This window comes from Protopterus annectens, chromosome 14.part0, assembly GCF_019279795.1.
Source record: "Protopterus annectens isolate FY-2018-M chromosome 14.part0, PAN1.0, whole genome shotgun sequence".
Classification (NCBI taxonomy): Eukaryota; Metazoa; Chordata; order Ceratodontiformes; family Protopteridae; genus Protopterus; species Protopterus annectens.
Window position 1 is genome coordinate 886,534,530 of NC_056748.1, and position 20,000 is coordinate 886,554,529.

The 20,000-nt window shown below is 39.4% G+C and overlaps 1 protein-coding gene across 1 annotated transcript in view; it reads left to right on the top strand.

The window, feature by feature from the left end:
• The window catches only part of LOC122788742 (myoferlin-like), a 1,037,182-nt gene that overhangs the window by 164,890 nt on the left and 852,292 nt on the right, over nt 1-20,000 (top strand). The window contains exons 2-3 of the mRNA XM_044055636.1: nt 136-191; nt 3,522-3,613. Coding sequence (XP_043911571.1) covers nt 136-191; nt 3,522-3,613 — 148 coding nt within the window. The remainder of the gene's footprint in view (nt 1-135; nt 192-3,521; nt 3,614-20,000) is intronic.

The window sequence follows — 20,000 nt, forward strand, 5'->3', positions numbered from 1 at the left end:
CTGTACACATACCAAGTTGTATAATTTATTTTCTTTGTAATAATCATATTTTCAGATGTTACAAATCTATCTGGAAAACATAAATTAAACAGATGTTTTATACTTTAATATCTAATAAGATTTTATACTTTCCAGATGAAAAGAAGAAAACCAAGAAGATTGACAATGAACTGAATCCTGTATGGAATGAGGTAATATCTTTCTCACAACACAATAATATAGAACTTTTAAAGTTATGTAGGTGTTTGGGGGCCTTTGGCTACACAAAAATTTGTCTTTTGTATACACTTTTTTTTAAATTACAGATCTGGAAAAAAAAAAACACAGAGTGCATTTCACTCTCTCGTTGTATATATGGCATGCAAAAGAAAAAAAAATTTATCATTAAAGCCACAGAACTGTCAGCCTCTTTTGAAGAAATCCCCTTAATGATTTCTTTAGTTCTTGGTCTGTACCTTCTAACATTAGAAATAATTTTGCGAAGTTTAATCTGGGGCCCGTTCTTTAGTAGTCTTCTTTTTACTTTGTTAAAGTTGGACTAGCTTTGTCCCTATCACAGTGATGGCAACTAAAATCCGTTATGTGCCACCTTTAATTTTGTTTCAAGTGTCTGCTATGTCTTCACAAATGATATAATTAGTATCAATGTCTTTGCTGAGGTATCTGCTGAATAAATTTTGTAGAGCGTTAGGAAAAAAGTACCTGTCCATCTACCATGCTTTCTAGGCCAGGAGTTGGTTCTGTGTGTAAGCTATGTGCTTCTTCTTTTCTGTTTTCTAGTCTATCATTTTTCCCCTTTATTTATTTATTTATTTATTTATTTATTTATTTATTTATTTTAACTGTACTCTCATTTTGTCACATCCTACTGCCTAAGGTACCTTGGATCCAGAAACAACTTTTTTGCATGTCTGTAGAGGGACAAAAGGAGGCTATTTGTACACAGTTTTTGACTGGAACACGAGTAGCATCTTTTTTAACACCAAGTTGTTTAGTTTTCTAGTGTTTCTCATCTATTGGACCTTAGATGTATGTTTGTATGTATTTATTTAGGTTTAAAAGTTGGTATTTTCTGGTACTTTAGTGAGATATTAACTTGTGAATCAAGAAATAGAGGGCCTGCTTTTGTATATTTGATCCCCTAACAAGGAACTATATGTATGTGTGTGTATATATTGTTTTGCTAGAGTTGAACATGTTCTGAGAAAAGATGAAAAGAAAAAATATGAAACTGTGTAAAACATTTTGAAAAGACTTGCATGTGTGTCTTAGAAACATTGATTTTGTTTTCATTATGTTTAAAATTAAAGGAAAAACAATTTTGATATCACTTGAAGTTCTCTGCCTTTCAAATTACTATGAAACAATGACTACAGTGTGTACAAGTCATTTTCTGCTTCTTTGTTCACAACATCCTTTATGAAGTAATGAGTGGGCTTCTCCTAAAAAAAGAAAAAAAGTGTACAGCATGTCAAAACGTTCAGCTTTCACAATTTTTTGGACGTAAAGCAGACAGTGTTACTCTGCTGTAGAAGGCCCTATAATTATAGTTTTTAATCCTAGTTTATCTTTTCTGAATCAATTTCAGAATTCATTCGTATGAGATTTTTATTGCATACTCTATCCTAGCTGCTGATTAGCATTTTAATTGTACAACTTTAAAAATAAAATTTGCTTCATACAAAACTACTCCTGTATAATTCTTTGCCAGTTAGGTCAACATTTGTAAATGTCCTTTACCTTTCTGCCAGTATGTCCAACTAAATATTTCAAAACACACCAAATTCTCATTAGAGCAAAGAAAGAATGATCATTGTAATTGAATCTAAAGTATTCAAAGATGACAAAAAAGAAAAACTTTTTTCCAGGGGCTCCCTATTGTACCCTTCACACGCTGTTGCTTATAAACCAACTCCAAGATCACACAACAGAGGAAGTATAGGCAAATATCATAACTACACTGCACTGCAGTCTCAGACAAAAGGTTGCCAGCAAAAACTCTATAGAAAAATGTATGCCCTTATTTACTAAGAGTGCTGACTATTTTGACCTGCAAATGCCCAGCAATAGTTTCATATGAGCAGAGCACAGATGGCACTGACCAAATATCTTGTTCATCTGTATGTCTGTGTTCACCCATGCAGTTAAAGTTCCATGCAAAATAACTCTTGTGCGCCTTGAATGCAGTGATTTGAATTGCGTGAAATGTAGCTGCATTTGTCGTACAGTAATTTGTACTTTGGATATGTTTGGCTCAGTACAGAAAATGAAATGCTGTCTGCCACTGCATTTTTATTGTCTTATTCTTTTCTTACTGTACTCTCGATTGGGATAGCATTATTTTGTTCCCAGTAATTTCCCTAAGGTTTCCCAGTGACTTTTGAACTGTTGAGCTGAGCTAGCTTCTGTTTGTTTGTTTGTCTTTCGGCTTTTCCCGGTTAGGGGTCGCCACAGCAGAACTCCGGACCGCTAATGATTGGCAGTAGATTTTTACGTACTGGCTTGCCTGGCCTAACGCACACCCTTCAACGAAGGAACGCACATTCACACATGTCGCTACACAGAAGACGCTCTAACTGAGAATCGAACGGGCAACTGTACCTGCTATAATACTCATGACTTTGGCTGTGATGGCATTTACCCTTTAAGTGAACATGTGTTCAACAAGCCTTTAGTAATGCCAGAACGAGGTTATAGGAGGGAGTTCAAGGGGAGTGGTGATGAAGTGATAGGAAGTACAAGGAAAGGTGGTCTTACGGAAAGTGGTTCATCTTTACAATAAAGACCAAATAGCATAGTTAAGTAGACATTGTTGAAGGGAAGGGGTAAGGCTCTGAATGTTTTTGAGTGAGAGTTAAGAAAGTAGAAGGGTGTCCGCATAAAGAAAACTGTACCTGTCTACACAGCTAGTAAGGGACGAAAAATGCACAGATAAAATATTAATATTGATAGCATGACATAAATCACCTCTTCAGAGCTTTTACAAAAGTGTAACACTATTGATGTTACTGTGGTGTGAGTGGTACAATTAGCTGTGCTCTTTGAGGTTTATTTCCTTGAAATTGTAGGTTGTGATTTAAGTTGGTAGTAAATTGTACTTTCAGCTTTCTGATTACTGTCTGCCGTGCTTTCCATTAATTGCACATTTGCCTTTTCAACAGTCTTTCAATATAATGAAGTATGTTAATCAGAATTCAACCATTACCACCTGTATTGTTGGAATAATCTGTTTTCCTACTACTAGCGAATCTGCTTGCTTTAACCAGTAAATTAGCTCTTCTTACCAAACTATTGCATCGTAAGATCACATAGTGTTAGACATTTGTCCAGATGCTTTTGTAAATGATTACAATAAAGAAAGTAGCTATTAAATTAAGTTTGTGACTCCGTAGAAAGCTGTGAAGAAAAAAAACCCACGTCATTTAAATGTGTACTTTATTTCCATAAATCAAATGAAGAATGCAAATATCTTGTAGATCATATTATAGATTTCTGATAACTGTTTTTATTAAAATGTTTAGGTTCTGGAATTTGATCTAAAGGGAGTACCTCTGGATTCATCTTCCTCAATAGATGTAATTGTCAAGGACTTTGAGACCATTGGAAAAGACAAGTAAGGTTTTAAGATTTTGTCTTTTGTGTTAACATAATGTTTAGTTGTGATGTGACATTTAAGTGTTGGTGAGATGTGCTCTGTTCAAAGTCTGGCATCCCAGAACTAATTTGCATAGAAATGACTCCAATCATTTATCTGTACATGGTCCACAAAGAAAAGTGCTTACTTGGTGTGCAGTCATTCATTTGACACTTGTTACATAAGTCATACCCTAGATCATCATGGAATGTGTTGTTTGTGGCCAATGTTTAATGTATACAGACTGGCCAAAGCCTTCTGCTTAGCTTTTCACATTTAGTTCACCTCTCACCTTTTGGAGCTTGTGCACTCTGAGCTTGGTGAGATGACATAGACAAGTATTATGACTGAAAACACATTCTTAGAGAAGAGGCACTGTGTAAGAAGTTACACAACGGTAGTGGTTTTCATTGTAACTGTCTGCTCTGGTTGAAGTGGTTATTAATTGTAAAGTATCAGGTTGTAAGTATGAATGAAATTGGCCATGTGTATTCCCTGTATCAGTTCTGTATTATCCTTCCTTGAATAAAGTGTTTGATAACAGCACAGAAAATAAATATCCATCATACTGGATCAGAGTACTGCTTTAGAGTTTTTTTTTTTTTTTCAGGGAAGGAATTTTATTTTGTGAGGGCTGTATTTACTGTTGCTGTAAAACATCTCTGATATGAAGTCGTTTATTTCATTTGGTCTTCAACCTGTGGGATACCAGATCTGTATCAGATCCGAGCCGGCAAAATCAGCATCTGCTCCAAGCTCCTCCCCTTACCTATAATACACCTCCACTACCTTATAACCCCCAGATCTCATTTGCCGCGTCTTGCTGAAGCATCGTGATCTCCTGAGCTCTGAGTAGTGAGTGGGTTTTCTGCTTTTAAGCAGCTTTTTTTTCAGAAATTTTTGTGCAAGTGTTTAGTGTAGGTTCTCTCCCCTCCTCCCCTTGCTGGTGCATCATGTAATAGATCCTTTATTGTAGTTTAGAGTTAGTTTGTTAGTGTACATTGCTCCCCCCCCCCCCCAGGGTTCTGTGTGACTTGAGTGTGTGGCGAGTGGTCTGAGTGGGAAAACAGTTATTTTTTTTTCTCTCCTTTTTCCTTCTCTAGTGTGAGTGGCTTGGATAGAGATATGGCTGATAAGCCTGTTTTCATAAAGTGCACTGAGTGTGACCATAAATTGTCTCCTGCAGATAGCCACACACTTTGTGTGATGTGCTTGGGTGTTGCCCATCTAAATATGAATTGCTCTATTTGCACGGGTTTTAACCCACACTCTTTCAAGTACAGGAAGGCCAAGTTGGCCCTGAAAGGCCTTCTTCCCACTTCTGAGGCGGTTGCCTCATCCTCTGCTTCGGTCATAGTGGCTGCTGTGGCCTCCTCTCCTTCCTCTCTTGCTTCTCTTCCCTCTCAGGCTGGGACTCAACCTCCCATTTCTAAGCATGTGGAAGTGGAGCGGAAAAGAGGCAGAGAGAAGGAGAGTGAGCCAAAATCTCATAAGCCAAAGAAATGCAAGAGATCTCCAGACCTTCTTTCCTTCCTTCTGCCAAAAGTCAGCCTAGGATCCTTGACTCCCCTTGGCTCTGATCTCCCAAGATTTTTTCCAGAGCTGGAGAAGACGCATTCTCCATCTACGGCCTCGGTTCCTCGACCCACCAGGTTGGAGTCCGTGGCCTCATTGAGATCCATGTGGAACTTATCGGAAGTTGACATGGATAAAATGATGAGGTTCATTCGTACTCCGATCCAGATGGGGGTCTTGCCCAGCCCCCTCTCCCTCTGGAAGGGGGGAGCTAGTTTCCTTTTTTCACACTGATTTCTCCTTCTCAGATCTGTTCACTTGGTTCGGAGCACTCTGATCTGAGGATGGCCTTAGTCAGGGGGTCAGCGCCGATGGTACCTGCTTCCCTGATGCTGATGGCTGCCTGGAGCATGTCAGATCCGACCAGTTTGGATCCTAGCAGCTCTCTGACCCAAAGCTTGGATGTCGGATCAGAAGGAGTGGAACTTTTTTCATCGGCTCTGGCGTTGTTGGGCCAAGTTCCCTCCCTCAGAGCTCCGTCCACTTCAGGCCTGGCTCTGATTCTCATGTCGGATCTGGGGAGACCAGCTTTGTTATTTGTTCCCCAGGAGGTTCGTCCTCCCTCGGCGTTCATGGTAGAAAGGGTTCTCTCCATTGGATCGAAACCCTTGACTATCCCCTCAGATCCTGCCCTGCCCCCCTCGGCTCTATCTACAAATCCCATAATTTTGTCTGAGGGACAGCCCTGCTCGAGGACCCCCAAATGGTTCCCCCGAAGAACAAGTGACTTGCTAGTTCCCCCCTTCCCCCAGGAGAGCCCTATCGGAGACGTGCTTCTCAAGCATACATGTAAGAGTAGGTATTTGGACTCCTCAGAGTTCCTCACCGAGGACACGGAATTTGGATGATGGGGAATATTCCACCAGGTCACCTCCTGAGGATGTCTTCTTTGGAGACATCATGGAACTCCCATGCCAACGGGGAGGTTGGTCTACCCCCAAACCTTCTTCTGATGAGTCTTGTGTTCCAAAAAGAAAAAGAAAACTGGAAACACTCTAAAACAACAAATGTTAATCCAAGTTCAGGTTCGCAAGTAAATACTTTCACCTTCAAGGCTTCTTCAGGCGAAATAAATACTATCAATTAAACAACATAACTTAAATACATTTTAAAAAGTCACATGACTCTAAGTACACCTTCTGATGCAGCATATTTAAATAAGGCAAAACAAAAAACAGGCTCCAAGAAATGAAAAGTCCACTTTATTCACCACTTCTTAAAACCAAACAACGATTTAAAAAAAACAGGATATTGACAGGATAAACTAAGCGCTTTCACCCCGTATAGCGTAGGGCATCATCAGAGTATTAAACTTTGAAAATACGCTGCAGTTTAAATACTTGTTGAATATTCAACTTCACGCCCATAATTGACAAATTGATTAATTAGAATTTCATAGATAAAACAGTCAGAATTCAAGATTTAAAGCATGTAAAATTGTTCAAAATGACTATCAAGATGCTACCTGAATTGGTATTAAAATTTGACTAAATGTAAATATAAATATAAAATATAATTAGTAAATTGGTTTTAAAATTTAACTGTAAATATAAAATATATTATATAATATATTGTACAGTATATAAAATATATATTACGTAAACATCTTAGATTATAAATAATTAATTTGTCATTTGCGAATAAAAAGCATAATATTGTGTCAACCTTGAAGATGTTTAGAATTTAAAAATGTAAAATCTTTAAATCACTGTAACCATAATCAATAAAATAGTAATGAATTGATACCTCTGTAGCGAAATAAATCAAATCAATATAATACAAATTGTGCTATGTAAGTGTAAAATGTGTTAAAAAATGTATGCTAGTAAATAAATAATGTGTATATGTCAAAAAACATTGCTATATTGAACAAATCACTTATCCTACAATATGTTCAAAAATAAAAAAATACATATAAAACTTGAAATTAAAAACTATATACAGCATGATTTCCATTTCAAGACACTTGAGATGGAGATATTCCCATTAAGCCCAGGTGCATTACCCGCATTTAACCTGAGCTGCCACAAACATTCCTTTGTCAGAAGTAAATTATCATAGTCTCCTCCCTTGTCATATTGATTTGGAATACGGTCAATGACAAAGAATACAAATCTCTTAAATTGGGCACATTTAGTACTGTGTGTGTATAAAGCATTAGTGGTCTTTTTGTTCCTAATGTCCCTATTGTGTTCTGATATACAGTCTTTTAACTTTCTATTAGTTTTTCCGACATAATAGGCTGCACAAGAAATACAAGTAGCGAGATAAATGACTCTTTTAGTGTTGCAGTTAACGTAACCTGGACATTGTAATGATCTATCGTACCCCTGAACCATAGTATAAGGGCCATCGTTAATAAATTTGCAACTCCTACAGAATCCACACTTACTCATTTTAGATATACAAGATTTTCTCATGTAAGTGCTACCTTCCATAATTCCTTTTAAGTTTTTTCCCCTACTGTAAGTAATTTTTGGACTGTGCCCTAAAATTTCTTTGTATTCACTATTGTTTAAAAAAAACACAAGACCATGTGTCCTGTAATGTCCTCACTATGGTACTAGATAGTTCATTATATGGAAGAATAAATATATCATTAAACTTATTAATATTTTCACTTTCCTTATTGTCATTCTGTAGCCCATATTTGATAATAGGTTTAAAGATGCAATTTCTTTTAATAGTCACTTCATCCTTGATAGTGTTGATGAGATCTAAGGGATAACCCCTATCCAAAAACATTCCTGTTATGTTCTTAATTTCTTTATCAAAATTCGTGTCCTCAATAATAATGTGTGACAGTCTTACCATCTGGCCCTTCACCAAGTTTTGTTTCTGAAATTGTGGATGGCAACTGGCATAGTGTAAGTATGAATTGGAGTACGTCGCCTTTCGGTAGATGTTTGATTCCACAACATTATTTTTTATATACATCCCTATATCTAAGTAATTACATTTCTCTCTATGTATATTAGTAGTAAACCTCAAAAAACTTGTAGATGTGTTAAGGTAATTCATAAAATCTATAATATCATCTTTCGTCCCTCTCCAAAATATAAGTATGTCGTCAAGGTACCTAACATAGAACACTATATTTGTCCAAAAATCAGAAGGAAAAACTGTTTCTTGCTCCCACTGTGCTAGCACTAAATTTGCATAAATAGGGGCACATCTGGCCCCCATTGCTACTCCAGTGTGTTGTTTAAAATAGTCACCTTCCATGTAAAAATAATTATTGTTGAGTACCATTTCCATCATTTCAATAAGTAATTTTTTCTTAACTATATGATATTCACTATAATCATTTATAAGTTTCTCAAACCTTTCCAACCCTTCCTTATGGGGGATCACTGAAAATAGATCTATAACGTCTATAGTCACCATTAAAAAGTCCTCTTTTTGCTTTGAAATATTAAATTCTCTTAACTTATCCAGACAGTCCCATGAATCTTTAATAATATGGGGAAACTTTTTCAGTATATGTTTACAATAAAAATCCACATATTTGGGATAGCCTCTAATTTAGAACCTTTTGCAGAAACTATAGGTCTAAATGGTGGATTGGCTATGCTCTTATGAGTTTTCGGTATCCCAAAAATAGATGGAACTACCGGTTGTTCCACTAGTAGGTATTCATATTCACTTTTTTCTATTACACCTTCAATCCAATATTCGTAGAGTAACCAATCTATTTTGGTATATGCTTTAGTCATCTCAAATTTGTTTACCTTCTCATAAGTTTCTTCTTTGTCTATCACATAATCCATTTTTGTCATTATAACTACTCCACCCCCTTTATCCGGCTTCATAACTCTATATTTGTTCCCCACAGTTAGTTCCTTCAAACAAAATCTTTCATTACTAGTTAGATTGTCTTCATAGGAATGTGTTGTCTTGATTATTCTGCGGAACTGAGTTTCACATAGACTCTCAATTTACTAATTATATATTATATTTTATATTTATATTTACATTTACAGTCAAATTTTAATACCAATTCAGGTAGCATCTTGATAGTCATTTTGAACAATTTTACATGCTTTAAATCTTGAATTCTGACTGTTTTATCTATGAAATTCTAATTAATTAATCAATTTGTCAATTATGGGCGTGAAGTTGAATATTCAACAAGTATTTAAACTGCAGCGTATTTTCAAAGTTTAATACTCTGATGATGCCCTACGCTATACGGGGTGAAAGTGCTTAGTTTATCCTGTCAATATCCTGTTTTTTTTAAATCGTTGTTTGGTTTTAAGAAGTGGTGAATAAAGTGGACTTTTCATTTCTTGGAGCCTGTTTTTTGTTTTACTGGTCTACATGTTTGGAGGAGATATTTAAATAAGGCTTTAAAGTAAAACTATCATTAAGACCAGATGGTACAAACACTCTCATTCTTAAAATCCATCTCATCCCTCCATTTTCAGTTAAATGTTTTATATTCCCACCCCGCAATGGTCTATAAATTACTTTTAAAATCATAAACTTCAAACTATGTTGATCACCCCTCTCTATAATGTGTTTACTAAGAGCATTTGTAACTACTGTATGTCTAATATCACTGAGATGACAGGCTATACACTCTTTAAATTTCCTATTTGTCATGCCCACATAAAAAGCATCACAGATTTCACACTTAGCTAAGTATATTAAATTGCTTGTGTTGCAATTCCCATATGCAAGTAAAACAAACTCTCTACCTGTCATGGGATGTGTAATGGATTTCTCTGTGAACATATGTTTGCAGTAAACACAATTCCCTCATTTAAATGTACCTTGTTTCACCTTTCCTACCTTAAAAAATTCCCAGCATTAAAGGAAATGGTAGGGGATCCACCAGCTTTCAGGTACAAAAGGAAGAACACTTTGAAACAGATGTTATGTTATAAGGAGCAACTCCAGGAATTTTTTTAGGTAGGAAATGTGATGCTCTACTCCATGTTGCCCTCCCAGTCTTCTGTATGCTTACCCTCCAGTACCTCTTATTCCGTGGTTTCTACAGAAAGCTCATCAACTGGGGAGCAAAGTGATCCTCATTGCCCCCATTTTGGCCTCGCCAGATGAGGTTTCCCTTCCTTTGGTCTCATCTTCTGGCTCCACCCTGGATCTTGGATCCATTTCAGGATCTGATTTCACACCCTTCAGTGGTTCCTCATCCAAACCTGGGCAGTTTGAAGCTCGCGGCTTGGCTGCTCCAGATGTTCATCGTGTTACACTGCTGCAGTCATTACACTTGGGTTATCCTGCCGTCAGGCGGTTCCCCAGTTGGCCTGAGTTCCAAAGTCATGGTCCGGCGTCGCTTGCTGTCGCCTCCTCCCTGACATCAGTGCGACAGGGGTATACCAGATGCAGTCAACGTCATTTTCTTCAGTCTTTCTTGCCACGCTGTGCCCAAAGCAAAAGCAGTTCGCAAGTGCCAGTCGACAGACTCCTGAGATTTTTATTCCGAATCCAGAACCGAAGTCTTCTACAAAGCTAAGTGCCCCATTGGGGAAACTTTTTCTTGCCTCAGACCGATGTCCGTAAAAGTTAATAACTGTATTTCTTGTGGGAAGCAAATGCCTCTTAAGGATTTCCACTGCTATTGTATCCCATGCCTAGGCCCAGACCACAACGTCACTGGTTGTCGGTTTTGTGCTAAGTTTAACAAGCACACTATTAAATGTCGGTTTGATTTTGCCCAACATTATTTTGGCAGAAAATTCAATTACACCATGCCATCGGAACTTCCGATGACCGGAATACATAAAAAGCGCAAAGACAAGGACAGGCATCCGAGGCCCAAAACTGATGAGGCCTCTTCTAGGCCGGTCTCCGGTTTTCAGCGAGGTGCCTACGCAGCCCCTGACGGCCACTTCCACAGAACCACAGACCGCCTCCGACTCCCACGTGGAGCTGGCTGGGCCTTCGGATGCTCTAGGTTTTCAGTCTACTGAAACTAACCCCTCGGAGGCAACTGAAGTAGCTGAGCAATCCACAGCTTCAGAGGGTGTTTTCAGACCTACCCAGTTAACCATTAAATCCTCTGATAAGTCTAAGCCCCCCTTAAAAACAAAGAAACAGATACAGCATTCTCCGGGACAGGCTTCCATGCCTAAGAAACAGATGCTCAAAATGGCCGAAGACCTAATCACCCAGATCAGGGGGTCCCATCCCCCTCCTGATAAAAGGCCCAGACAGGATGCAGACTATGAATCTTCCGACCAGGTGTCCATTTCTTCAGATTCATCCTCAGACCGAAGATATTTTTTTACCCCCTTATGAGGATTCTGATGCTGAGGAGTCAATTCCATCAGCCTCTCCGCCTGAGGACTACTCCTTTGGGGGAGACCTTACATACCATGAGGGAGCATTTCCATTGGGAAGGCCAGGATTATTCAGAATCCAAGAAAAGGCTCAGAGACTTCCTTTTATTACCTTAACACAGACCCCTTGCTATTCTGCCAGTGTTAGATATTGTGGATGATGTGTACACTGAATCCAGCTTAAACCCTGACTTCTTACCTCCAGCCCCAGTTAAACCTGATAGATATTACAGAGTCTCTGACTCACAAATTTCTGTAAAAAGCCCTGTTGTTGACCCTGAAACTATTTCTCAGGGACCCAAAGGGATTAAGGCCTCATCAGCAAAAAAAAAACAGTTCTCTCTGACAGGGATTCCAGAGCATTAGACAGATGGGGAAAGAAAGTATATACATCTGCAACTTTAGTAATGAGAGCCTTAAATTGCCAGTTTCACATGCTAAAATATCAGCAATTTTTGATGTCTCAGTTGAAACAAAATATCCTTCCAGATTCAGATCCTCCTAATTTTAAAGAAATGCTGGCTTTATTGCATGCAGCTGAGCAAGTGGGAAAACATACTTTGCAATGTGGGTTTGATTCCTTGGAGGACTCCTGGAGAGCAGCAGTTACGGGCTCTGTCATGAGAAGACCTGCTTGGTTAAAAGAACATACGTTACCAGATTAGATGCACCTTTGCAGTGGGATGTGTTTGGAGTTGAGGCAGAGGCGGTATTAAAGAAGATGGAGGATCAGGCAAAATCTATGCAAATGGTGAAGGATTTCTTACAGGTTCAGCCTCCTCGTTTTAACAGAAATTGGCCAACAAAGAATTGGTCCTTTCCAGTCACAGACAGACCTCAAAGGGGCAGATACAGACGTCCAAGAGGTAGAGATCAAGCACAAGGTCCTTATACGCCTCGACAATGGGGTACACCAGGCCAGAAAGAAGGGGAAGACAGGCCCCAACCATATAAAAAGCAGCCTCAATGACTTCCCACTACAACTGCCAAACAGCTCTCTCTTGGCAGCCCCCTTAGGAGGAAAACTGGCAATGTTCTATCACAATTGGCATTGCATCACCAAAGACAAATGGGTTCTCAACATTGTTTCTCAAGGTTACAGGTTCCACTTTCACATTCTTTCAAGGTTAAAAGGAATGCCAAATCTGCCACCAAATCAATGGGCAGAGGCTCAAAAACAAATTGCAGCACTCATGGATGTGAGAGCTATTCAAAAGGTACCACCACAGGAACAAGGGCAAGGATTTTACTCAAGACTCTTTCTGGTTCCCAGAAAGGACAAAGCCTGGAGACCCATTCTGGTTCTTTCTTCTCTAAGCACTTACCTGGATTTTCCAAAATTCAAAATGTTGACACTACAGCAGCTTCTTCCCATGCTGGGCAAGAAAGCTTAGCTCGTGACTTTGGACCTCAAGGAGGCATATCTGCATGTCCCTATCAGACAAAACTGCAGACGATACCTCGGATTCATAGCTGGCTCAATGCACTATCAATTCTCTGCACTGCCTTCAGCTTATCTACTGCGTCCATGGTCTTCACAAAGTGCCTGGCACTAGTAAATGCATTTTGCAGACAAAAAGGAATTCAAATTTATCCATACCTGGACGACTGCCTGATTCAAGCAGAGAGCAAGGACATTCTTCTAAAGCATCTGGCATTCGTAAAAAAGTTATTAAGTTGCCTGGGGTACACAGTAAACGAAAAGAAATTGAAACTAGTGCCCTCACAAGAGATAATATTCCTGGGTGCCAGCTTGAATGCAACGGCCCAGATGGCTTATCTCATGCCAGACAAGCAAGGACAACTGACTCAATACTTTCAATTGATGGCAACAAAGACCCAACTCCCTGCAAGAAAAATTCTGCAGGCCTTGGGCTACATGGCATCTTGCATACTACTAATTCCATATGCCAGATTGCATATGAGGAAACTACAATGGTACCTAAAGAGTGTATGGTCTCAACACTGTCAAAGTTTGGAAACAGTTATACCACTAATTCCTTGCCTTCAACAGGAGTTTCGATGGTGGGCTCAAGCTTGTCACCTCAACAAGGGACAGCCTTTTACTCAACCCACAGCCAGGCAAACACTGACAACAGATGCATCAGATTATGCCTGGGGAGCACACATGGCAGGAAAATGTATTCAGGGAGAGTGGCCCACAGAGCAAACGCATCTTCACATCAATCAAAAAGAGATGCTAGCTGTACAAAATGCACTTATAGCTTTCAAGGATCTGCTGCATCCAGGACAACTACTACTAAAGACAGACAACACCACAGTTATGTGGTACATAAACAAGCAAGGGGGCACACACTCCTACCCCCTCTGCAGACAAGCCATGACCTTTTGGAACACAGCTCTAGACTTCCAAGTTAATTTGCAAGCACAATTCCTGCCAGGAGAGAAAAACTCACTGGCAGACGAACTAAACAGAAACATCATGGATCCCCACAAATGGGAGTTGAATCCACAAATATTCAGAATGACGACACAAAAATGGTGGAGCCCAGACCTAGATCTGTTTGCATCCCCAATGAACTGCCAGCTACAGAAATTCTGCACAAGGAGTTACCATCCACAAGCATGGAAAGTGGATGCCCTCTCATTCAGCTGGAAAAACCTGCAAGTATACGCTTCCCCACCTTTACCTCTCCTTCCAAAGGTTCTCATAAAAGCCAGGAAAGAAGAGCCAAAGATGATCCTGATTGCACCAGATTGGCCATGCCAGCACCGGTACCCAATCTTAAAGAACTTAGCACAAGAACCACCCTGGATTTTGCCTCAAATCCCACATTTGCTTACACAGCAAAACAATCTGATACTTCACAGCCAGCTAAAGACCTTAAACCTTGCTGCATGGAAAATTCCTTAGTCAAGCAAGCAATGCCTCTCTCCAAAGCTGTTATGGATGTCATTCTGGAGGCCAGAAGGCCTAGCACCAGGAAAGCCTACTCTGGTAAATGAAGAGATTCTGTGCCTGGAACCAGGTGCACAGCCTTGACCCTCTTGTCCCAAACATTCCTCAGATACTTCAATATTTAACTGAGATGCTGGACAAAGGCCTCTCCTTCTCATCCATCAAGATCCACGCCTCTGCCATTTCTGCTCATTGCAACACGGATCCACCAATTTTCTCTAATCCTTTGCTCAAACAGTACCTCAGAGGGGCTAAAAACATAAGACCGCCCCGTAGAGTACCTACCCCAACTTGGGACCTCAACTTTGTTTTGGAAAAATTAACTTTACCTCCTTTTGAGCCAGCTAACACAGCAGAATTAAAATATATCTCTTGGAAAACTGCTCTGCTACTGGCAATAACATCATCACGAAGAGTTTCAGAATCACAGGCACTAATGGCAGTGGAACCTTTCCTCATTTTCCACCAGGACAGGGTGTCTCTAAGAACTAATCCTACGTTTATGCCAAAGGTGGTATCAAGTGTGGCTCTAAACCAAACTATTCACTTGCCAACTTTTTATCCAAAACCACAGAACAAAGGGGAGAGACTGCTACATTCTTTGGACATTCACAGACAGTTACGCTTCTACTTGGACAAAACCAAAGCTTTCAGAAAATCTGAGCAATTATTGGCAGCATATACTGCAGGAGCACAGGGAAAAGCCATTTCAAAACAGACTATTTCAAAATGGATAGGACATTGTATACGTTTCTGCTATACTCATCATGGGAAACCTGTACCTAGCAGCATTAGATCTCACTCCACCAGGGCAACAGCCACTTCAACTGCCTACCTCAGAGGAGTACCTACCAAGGATATTTTGGAAGCAGCAACATTGAGTTCTGTGCATACCTTCACCAAGCATTACCAGTTGCCTTTATACTCCAAATCCAGAGCTGGCTTCACCACTGCTGTGCTGCAGGGCCTTTATAGCCACCCCTAATGCCTTCTAGAACCAGCCACCCTACCTCACCTCAGCTTTGGGATTCCACCCAAGTGTAATGACCGCAGCAGTCTAACACGATGAACATAGTACAGTTTTGTACCTACCATAAATGTAGATGTTAGAGTGTAAACACTGCTGCAGTCCAGGTTACCCTCCGTCCTTCCCCTTTTACTTTCTGGTACGTACCTAGGTCTTCTACCCTTTACTACCTATGGGGAGTATTTGCTGGTAACTGAAAATTTGTTGTTTGCTTTTCTTTTGTATACTTTACAAGCAATTTGAATTGCCTACCTATTTGGGGGCACCTGACATCTGGGGCAAGAAAAACTGAAGAAAATGGCGTCAGCTGCATCTTCTATACCCCTGTCGCACTGACGTCAGGCAGGAGGCGACAGCAACTGACGCCGGACCAAGACTTTGGAACTCAGGCCGACTGGCGAACAGCCTGATGGCAGGTTAACCCAAGTGTAATGACTGCAGCAGTGTTTACACTCGAACATCTACATTTATGGTAGGTACAAAACTGTACTTTCCCATGATCGCTAGACTCTTGGATTATCCTCTTCAGTTAGGTCTGTTCTGGTGGCTGCTCATAAGTCTTCAACCAGGAAGATTTACCACAACAAATGGAAACATTTTTCACTTTGGACTTCTCAAAGGAGTTTAGACCCTTTAACGGCTCCTATCTCTGCCATTCTTGATTTCCTAGCCAAAATTTTTCAACAGGGTGCAAGCTCTTCTACTATCAAAGTTCAATTGGCTGCCCTCTCTCATTTACATGTGGGTGAGAAATCTGCCTCCCTGGCCTTCTCCAGACTGTGTAAAGCCTTTCTCAAAGGTACCTTTCTGTTAGCCCCCCCCCCCCCCCCCCGGTCAAGGATCCTGTTCCCCCATGGGATCTTACTATGGTTCTTCAAGCTTTGGTCACTCCACCTTTTGAACCTGCTGCAACCACAAATCTTAAATTCTTAGCCACCAGGAATGCTGTTTTCCAAGATATCACTTCTGCTAAAAGGGTTTTAGAACTGCAAGCTTTGTCCATCAAAATTCCATATATGATTTTCCATAAAGATAGGACGGATTGGTCCAAAGGGAAAAACCCTTTCTTCTTAAGGTTGCATCACAAGTTAACTTCAATCAGATCATTAATTTACCTGTTTTCTTCCCAAGCTTTGCTAAGAAAATGGAATACAAACTCCACTTGTTTGGATGTTCATAGACAGTTATGATTTTAGTTACACAGGACCAAAAACTTCTGCAAGTCCGATCAGTTCTTTGTGTCCTTCTCTAAACCCTTTTTGGGCAAACCTGTCTCCAAGGTCACTATTGCTAGGTGGATTTCCTCTTGCACCTTCAGGTCTGTAAGGATAAAGGTGCGTCTCTTCTGGGTCAGGTGAAAGCTCATTCCACTAGGTCCATGGCTACCTCTGCGGCCTTTTGGTCTAGAGTCTCATTGGATGATATTTGTTATGCAGCTACTTGGTCCTCCTCTCATACCTTTGTTTCACTGAAAATTGGATTTGACTTCTAGAGGGAGAACATCCTTTGGTTCCGTGGTGCTCTGGAATATCCTTCATGAGGGCCATGCAGGGGTTTAGTAGCTGAGGACTCTGTCCCACAGGTTGAAGACCAAATGAAGTAAACCACTTCAGATAAGAAAGTAATGTACTCACCATAGTGTTCCATCTGAGTTGTTCTACTTCATTTGTATTCAACCGTCCCTACCTCCTTCCCCCTGACCTTATCGTATGAACAGCCTGTTGGCTGCAGTTGTAGGTCATAAAGTATTTTTCAGATCTGGGTATCAGTGTTAGGGTCAGCAAACCCGATCTGGGGGTTGGAAGGTAGTGGAGGTATATTATGGGTTAGGGGAGGAGTTTCGAACTCTGAGCAGATGCTAGTGATTTTGCCAATTCGGCTCCGATACGGATCTGGTATCCCACAGGTTGAAGATAAATGAAGAACCAAGATGGAAGGTTGTGGTGAGTACATAACTTTTTTTTTTTCTTGTTTTTGTACTGATTTCACCCTTCCCTCATTTCCTTGTATTTAGCAAATAACCCAGACATTAAGAACTGCACGCAGACCACCTCTTTGCAGTTAATAAATTCTACTAATCACTGTAGGATTGTATTTTTCATTATTATTAACTTATGTGCAAGATTGTCATCATTTTGCTTTATCTCCTTTAGTGTTCAACGCAATAAGGAGTAACTTGTGTCGATACCTCTCAACTTCTTAGAGCAAGAAATCGGGACAAAGCCATACATAAAAGGGGGACAAAAGCCCAAAAATAGGGGCAGTTTTTAAATATTGCTCTTACAAATGTAGAAAGTTGATAGAGTAACAGATTTTGCGTTAGCATGAATTTTTTGAAGGGTTTGAAGTCTAAAAGTCAAATGTCTGCCATTATTTTATTAAATTCAGTATTTAATGATTTGCCACTAATTTGTTAGAAAACCACAATTTTATGAAAAAAGGACCAAAAATATGAGGTAAAAATCTGTACAGTTGAGAGGTATGCTTGTATAAATAAATGAACCACACACTGAAATAAAGGAACCAAGCGTTTTACTAAATAAGACTCAGTAAACTAGTACAAAAGTAAGCGCGTGGTCCAAGACTAGCTATATAGCTAAATACTTAGATTGCAAGTTAAAGGAGAGATTCATGGCCATCCCTCATTTGTGTAAGGATTCGTGGCACTTTTTGGATAAGTGTAACAGCATTGATGTGGTTAACCAGAATGTCACTTTTCTTACTATTGATGTGAAAGAGCTGTACAGTTGCATCCCTCAAAATATAGGCCTTGAATGGTTTTCTGAATTCTTGTTTGAGGAGTTCAGGTTACCTCAGGTTACTAATAATATGTTAACGCAACTGATGGAGTTAGTGCTCAGGAACTTTTTTTTATTTATTTTGAGGGGCACTATTTCAAACAACTTAGGGGGTGGCCATGGGTTCTCCATGTGGTCCACTATTTGCCAATGTTGTGATGACCTGGTGGGAGAAAACCTATTTGTTTCCCTCTCCTTTTTTCAGTAATGTTATCTTGTATCTGAGGTATTTGGATGATTTATTTATTGCATGGAAGGTGTCTGAGGAAGGTATTGCAGAATTTATGAGTTACATTAATGAAAGTACCACATTTTTGAAATTTACATAAATCTTGGAGTGGATGGGATTTCCTACTTGGATGTTTTGTTGCTTAAAACTAAGGATGGTTTGAAATGAAAGGATTTATAGAAAACCGACATATTCAAATAATATTTTACACTTTGACAGTAGTCATCCCATGCATGTCAAACGAGGTATCATCAAGGGGCAATTGGTAAGAGCAGCCCAGATGGTGTCAAATTACAGTGATTTCATTGATGAATGTGATTTTGTGTGTCAGATGTTCATGCATAGAGCTTATCCCAAGTATCTCCTCAATAATATTAGAAGTGAGGTGAAAGAAAAACGTGAGATTGGTTATTTTAAACCTAATTTGAATAATTTGGGGGAAAATGTTTTGAGCATGGTGGGTCTATCTACCTATGTAGACATAACCAACTCTGTTGACCATGATGTAACTTCTAATTTAGTAACTGGACACATCTAGGAGGTCTGGAAGGAGGAATGATATGTCATGTCCACTGGTGACTACCTTTTCCAACGACAGCTGTACCATGCAAGCTATAGTTAATAAGAAATGGACCATTTTAAACAGTGATTCGGGGTTAGGATCGTTTTTGGAGAACACCCTGAATTTGTGTTTAGGAGGGGTAGGAACATAAAAAATCTATTGGAACAAGTTAAGGACTGCAATGTAGAGGGGAAAATGACATCTTGTGGTGAGTATAGTCAGTGTAAAAATATCTTATTAACATCTAAGGTTAAGATTTCTAATAGGGTTATTTCTGTTAAGGGCAAGTTTTAACTGTCACACACAAGGGGTGGTATATGCTGCCCTGTGTTCACAATGTCCTGGTTTTTATGTCGGGGAAAACTTAACGGAAGTTGAATCGGCGTATTTACGAGTATCTATATGTTCGTAAGTGTGAAGAAAAAAATGCTTGCTTTAGCCATATCAAAATGTTTCCCGACCATGCCTTCAAATTTGTGGTGTTACAGCAGGTCAAGCGGGGAGATCATGGTGGACCTTGGAAGTTATGGTTAGAAGATGAGGAAATTTGGTGGCAGGTCTTTCTCAACGCTCATGTCCCCCCTGGGTTGAACGACACTGTTTCCATTAGTAGTAAATTAAAGCTCAGGGTATTAGATAGATGAGATGTTCTCATTGCAATATATAAATACTATTTTGTATATGAATTCTATATGCATCAATTATGTGCAACTATATATATATATATATATATATATATAATGTATTTTTTATATATTTTTATTTTCATGCAATTTGTATGCTTTTTCTATTATGTTTAAGTGCAATGGTTTGTGTTGTCAATTAGAGTGAGTATTCATGATTGATTAATTGAAGGGTGTGGGTGTGTTATGTAAGCTGAACTGTTGTATTATTTTATTGTCTGATGAAGTTTGGTCTATGTGCCTTACGAACGCGATTACTTTTCTACT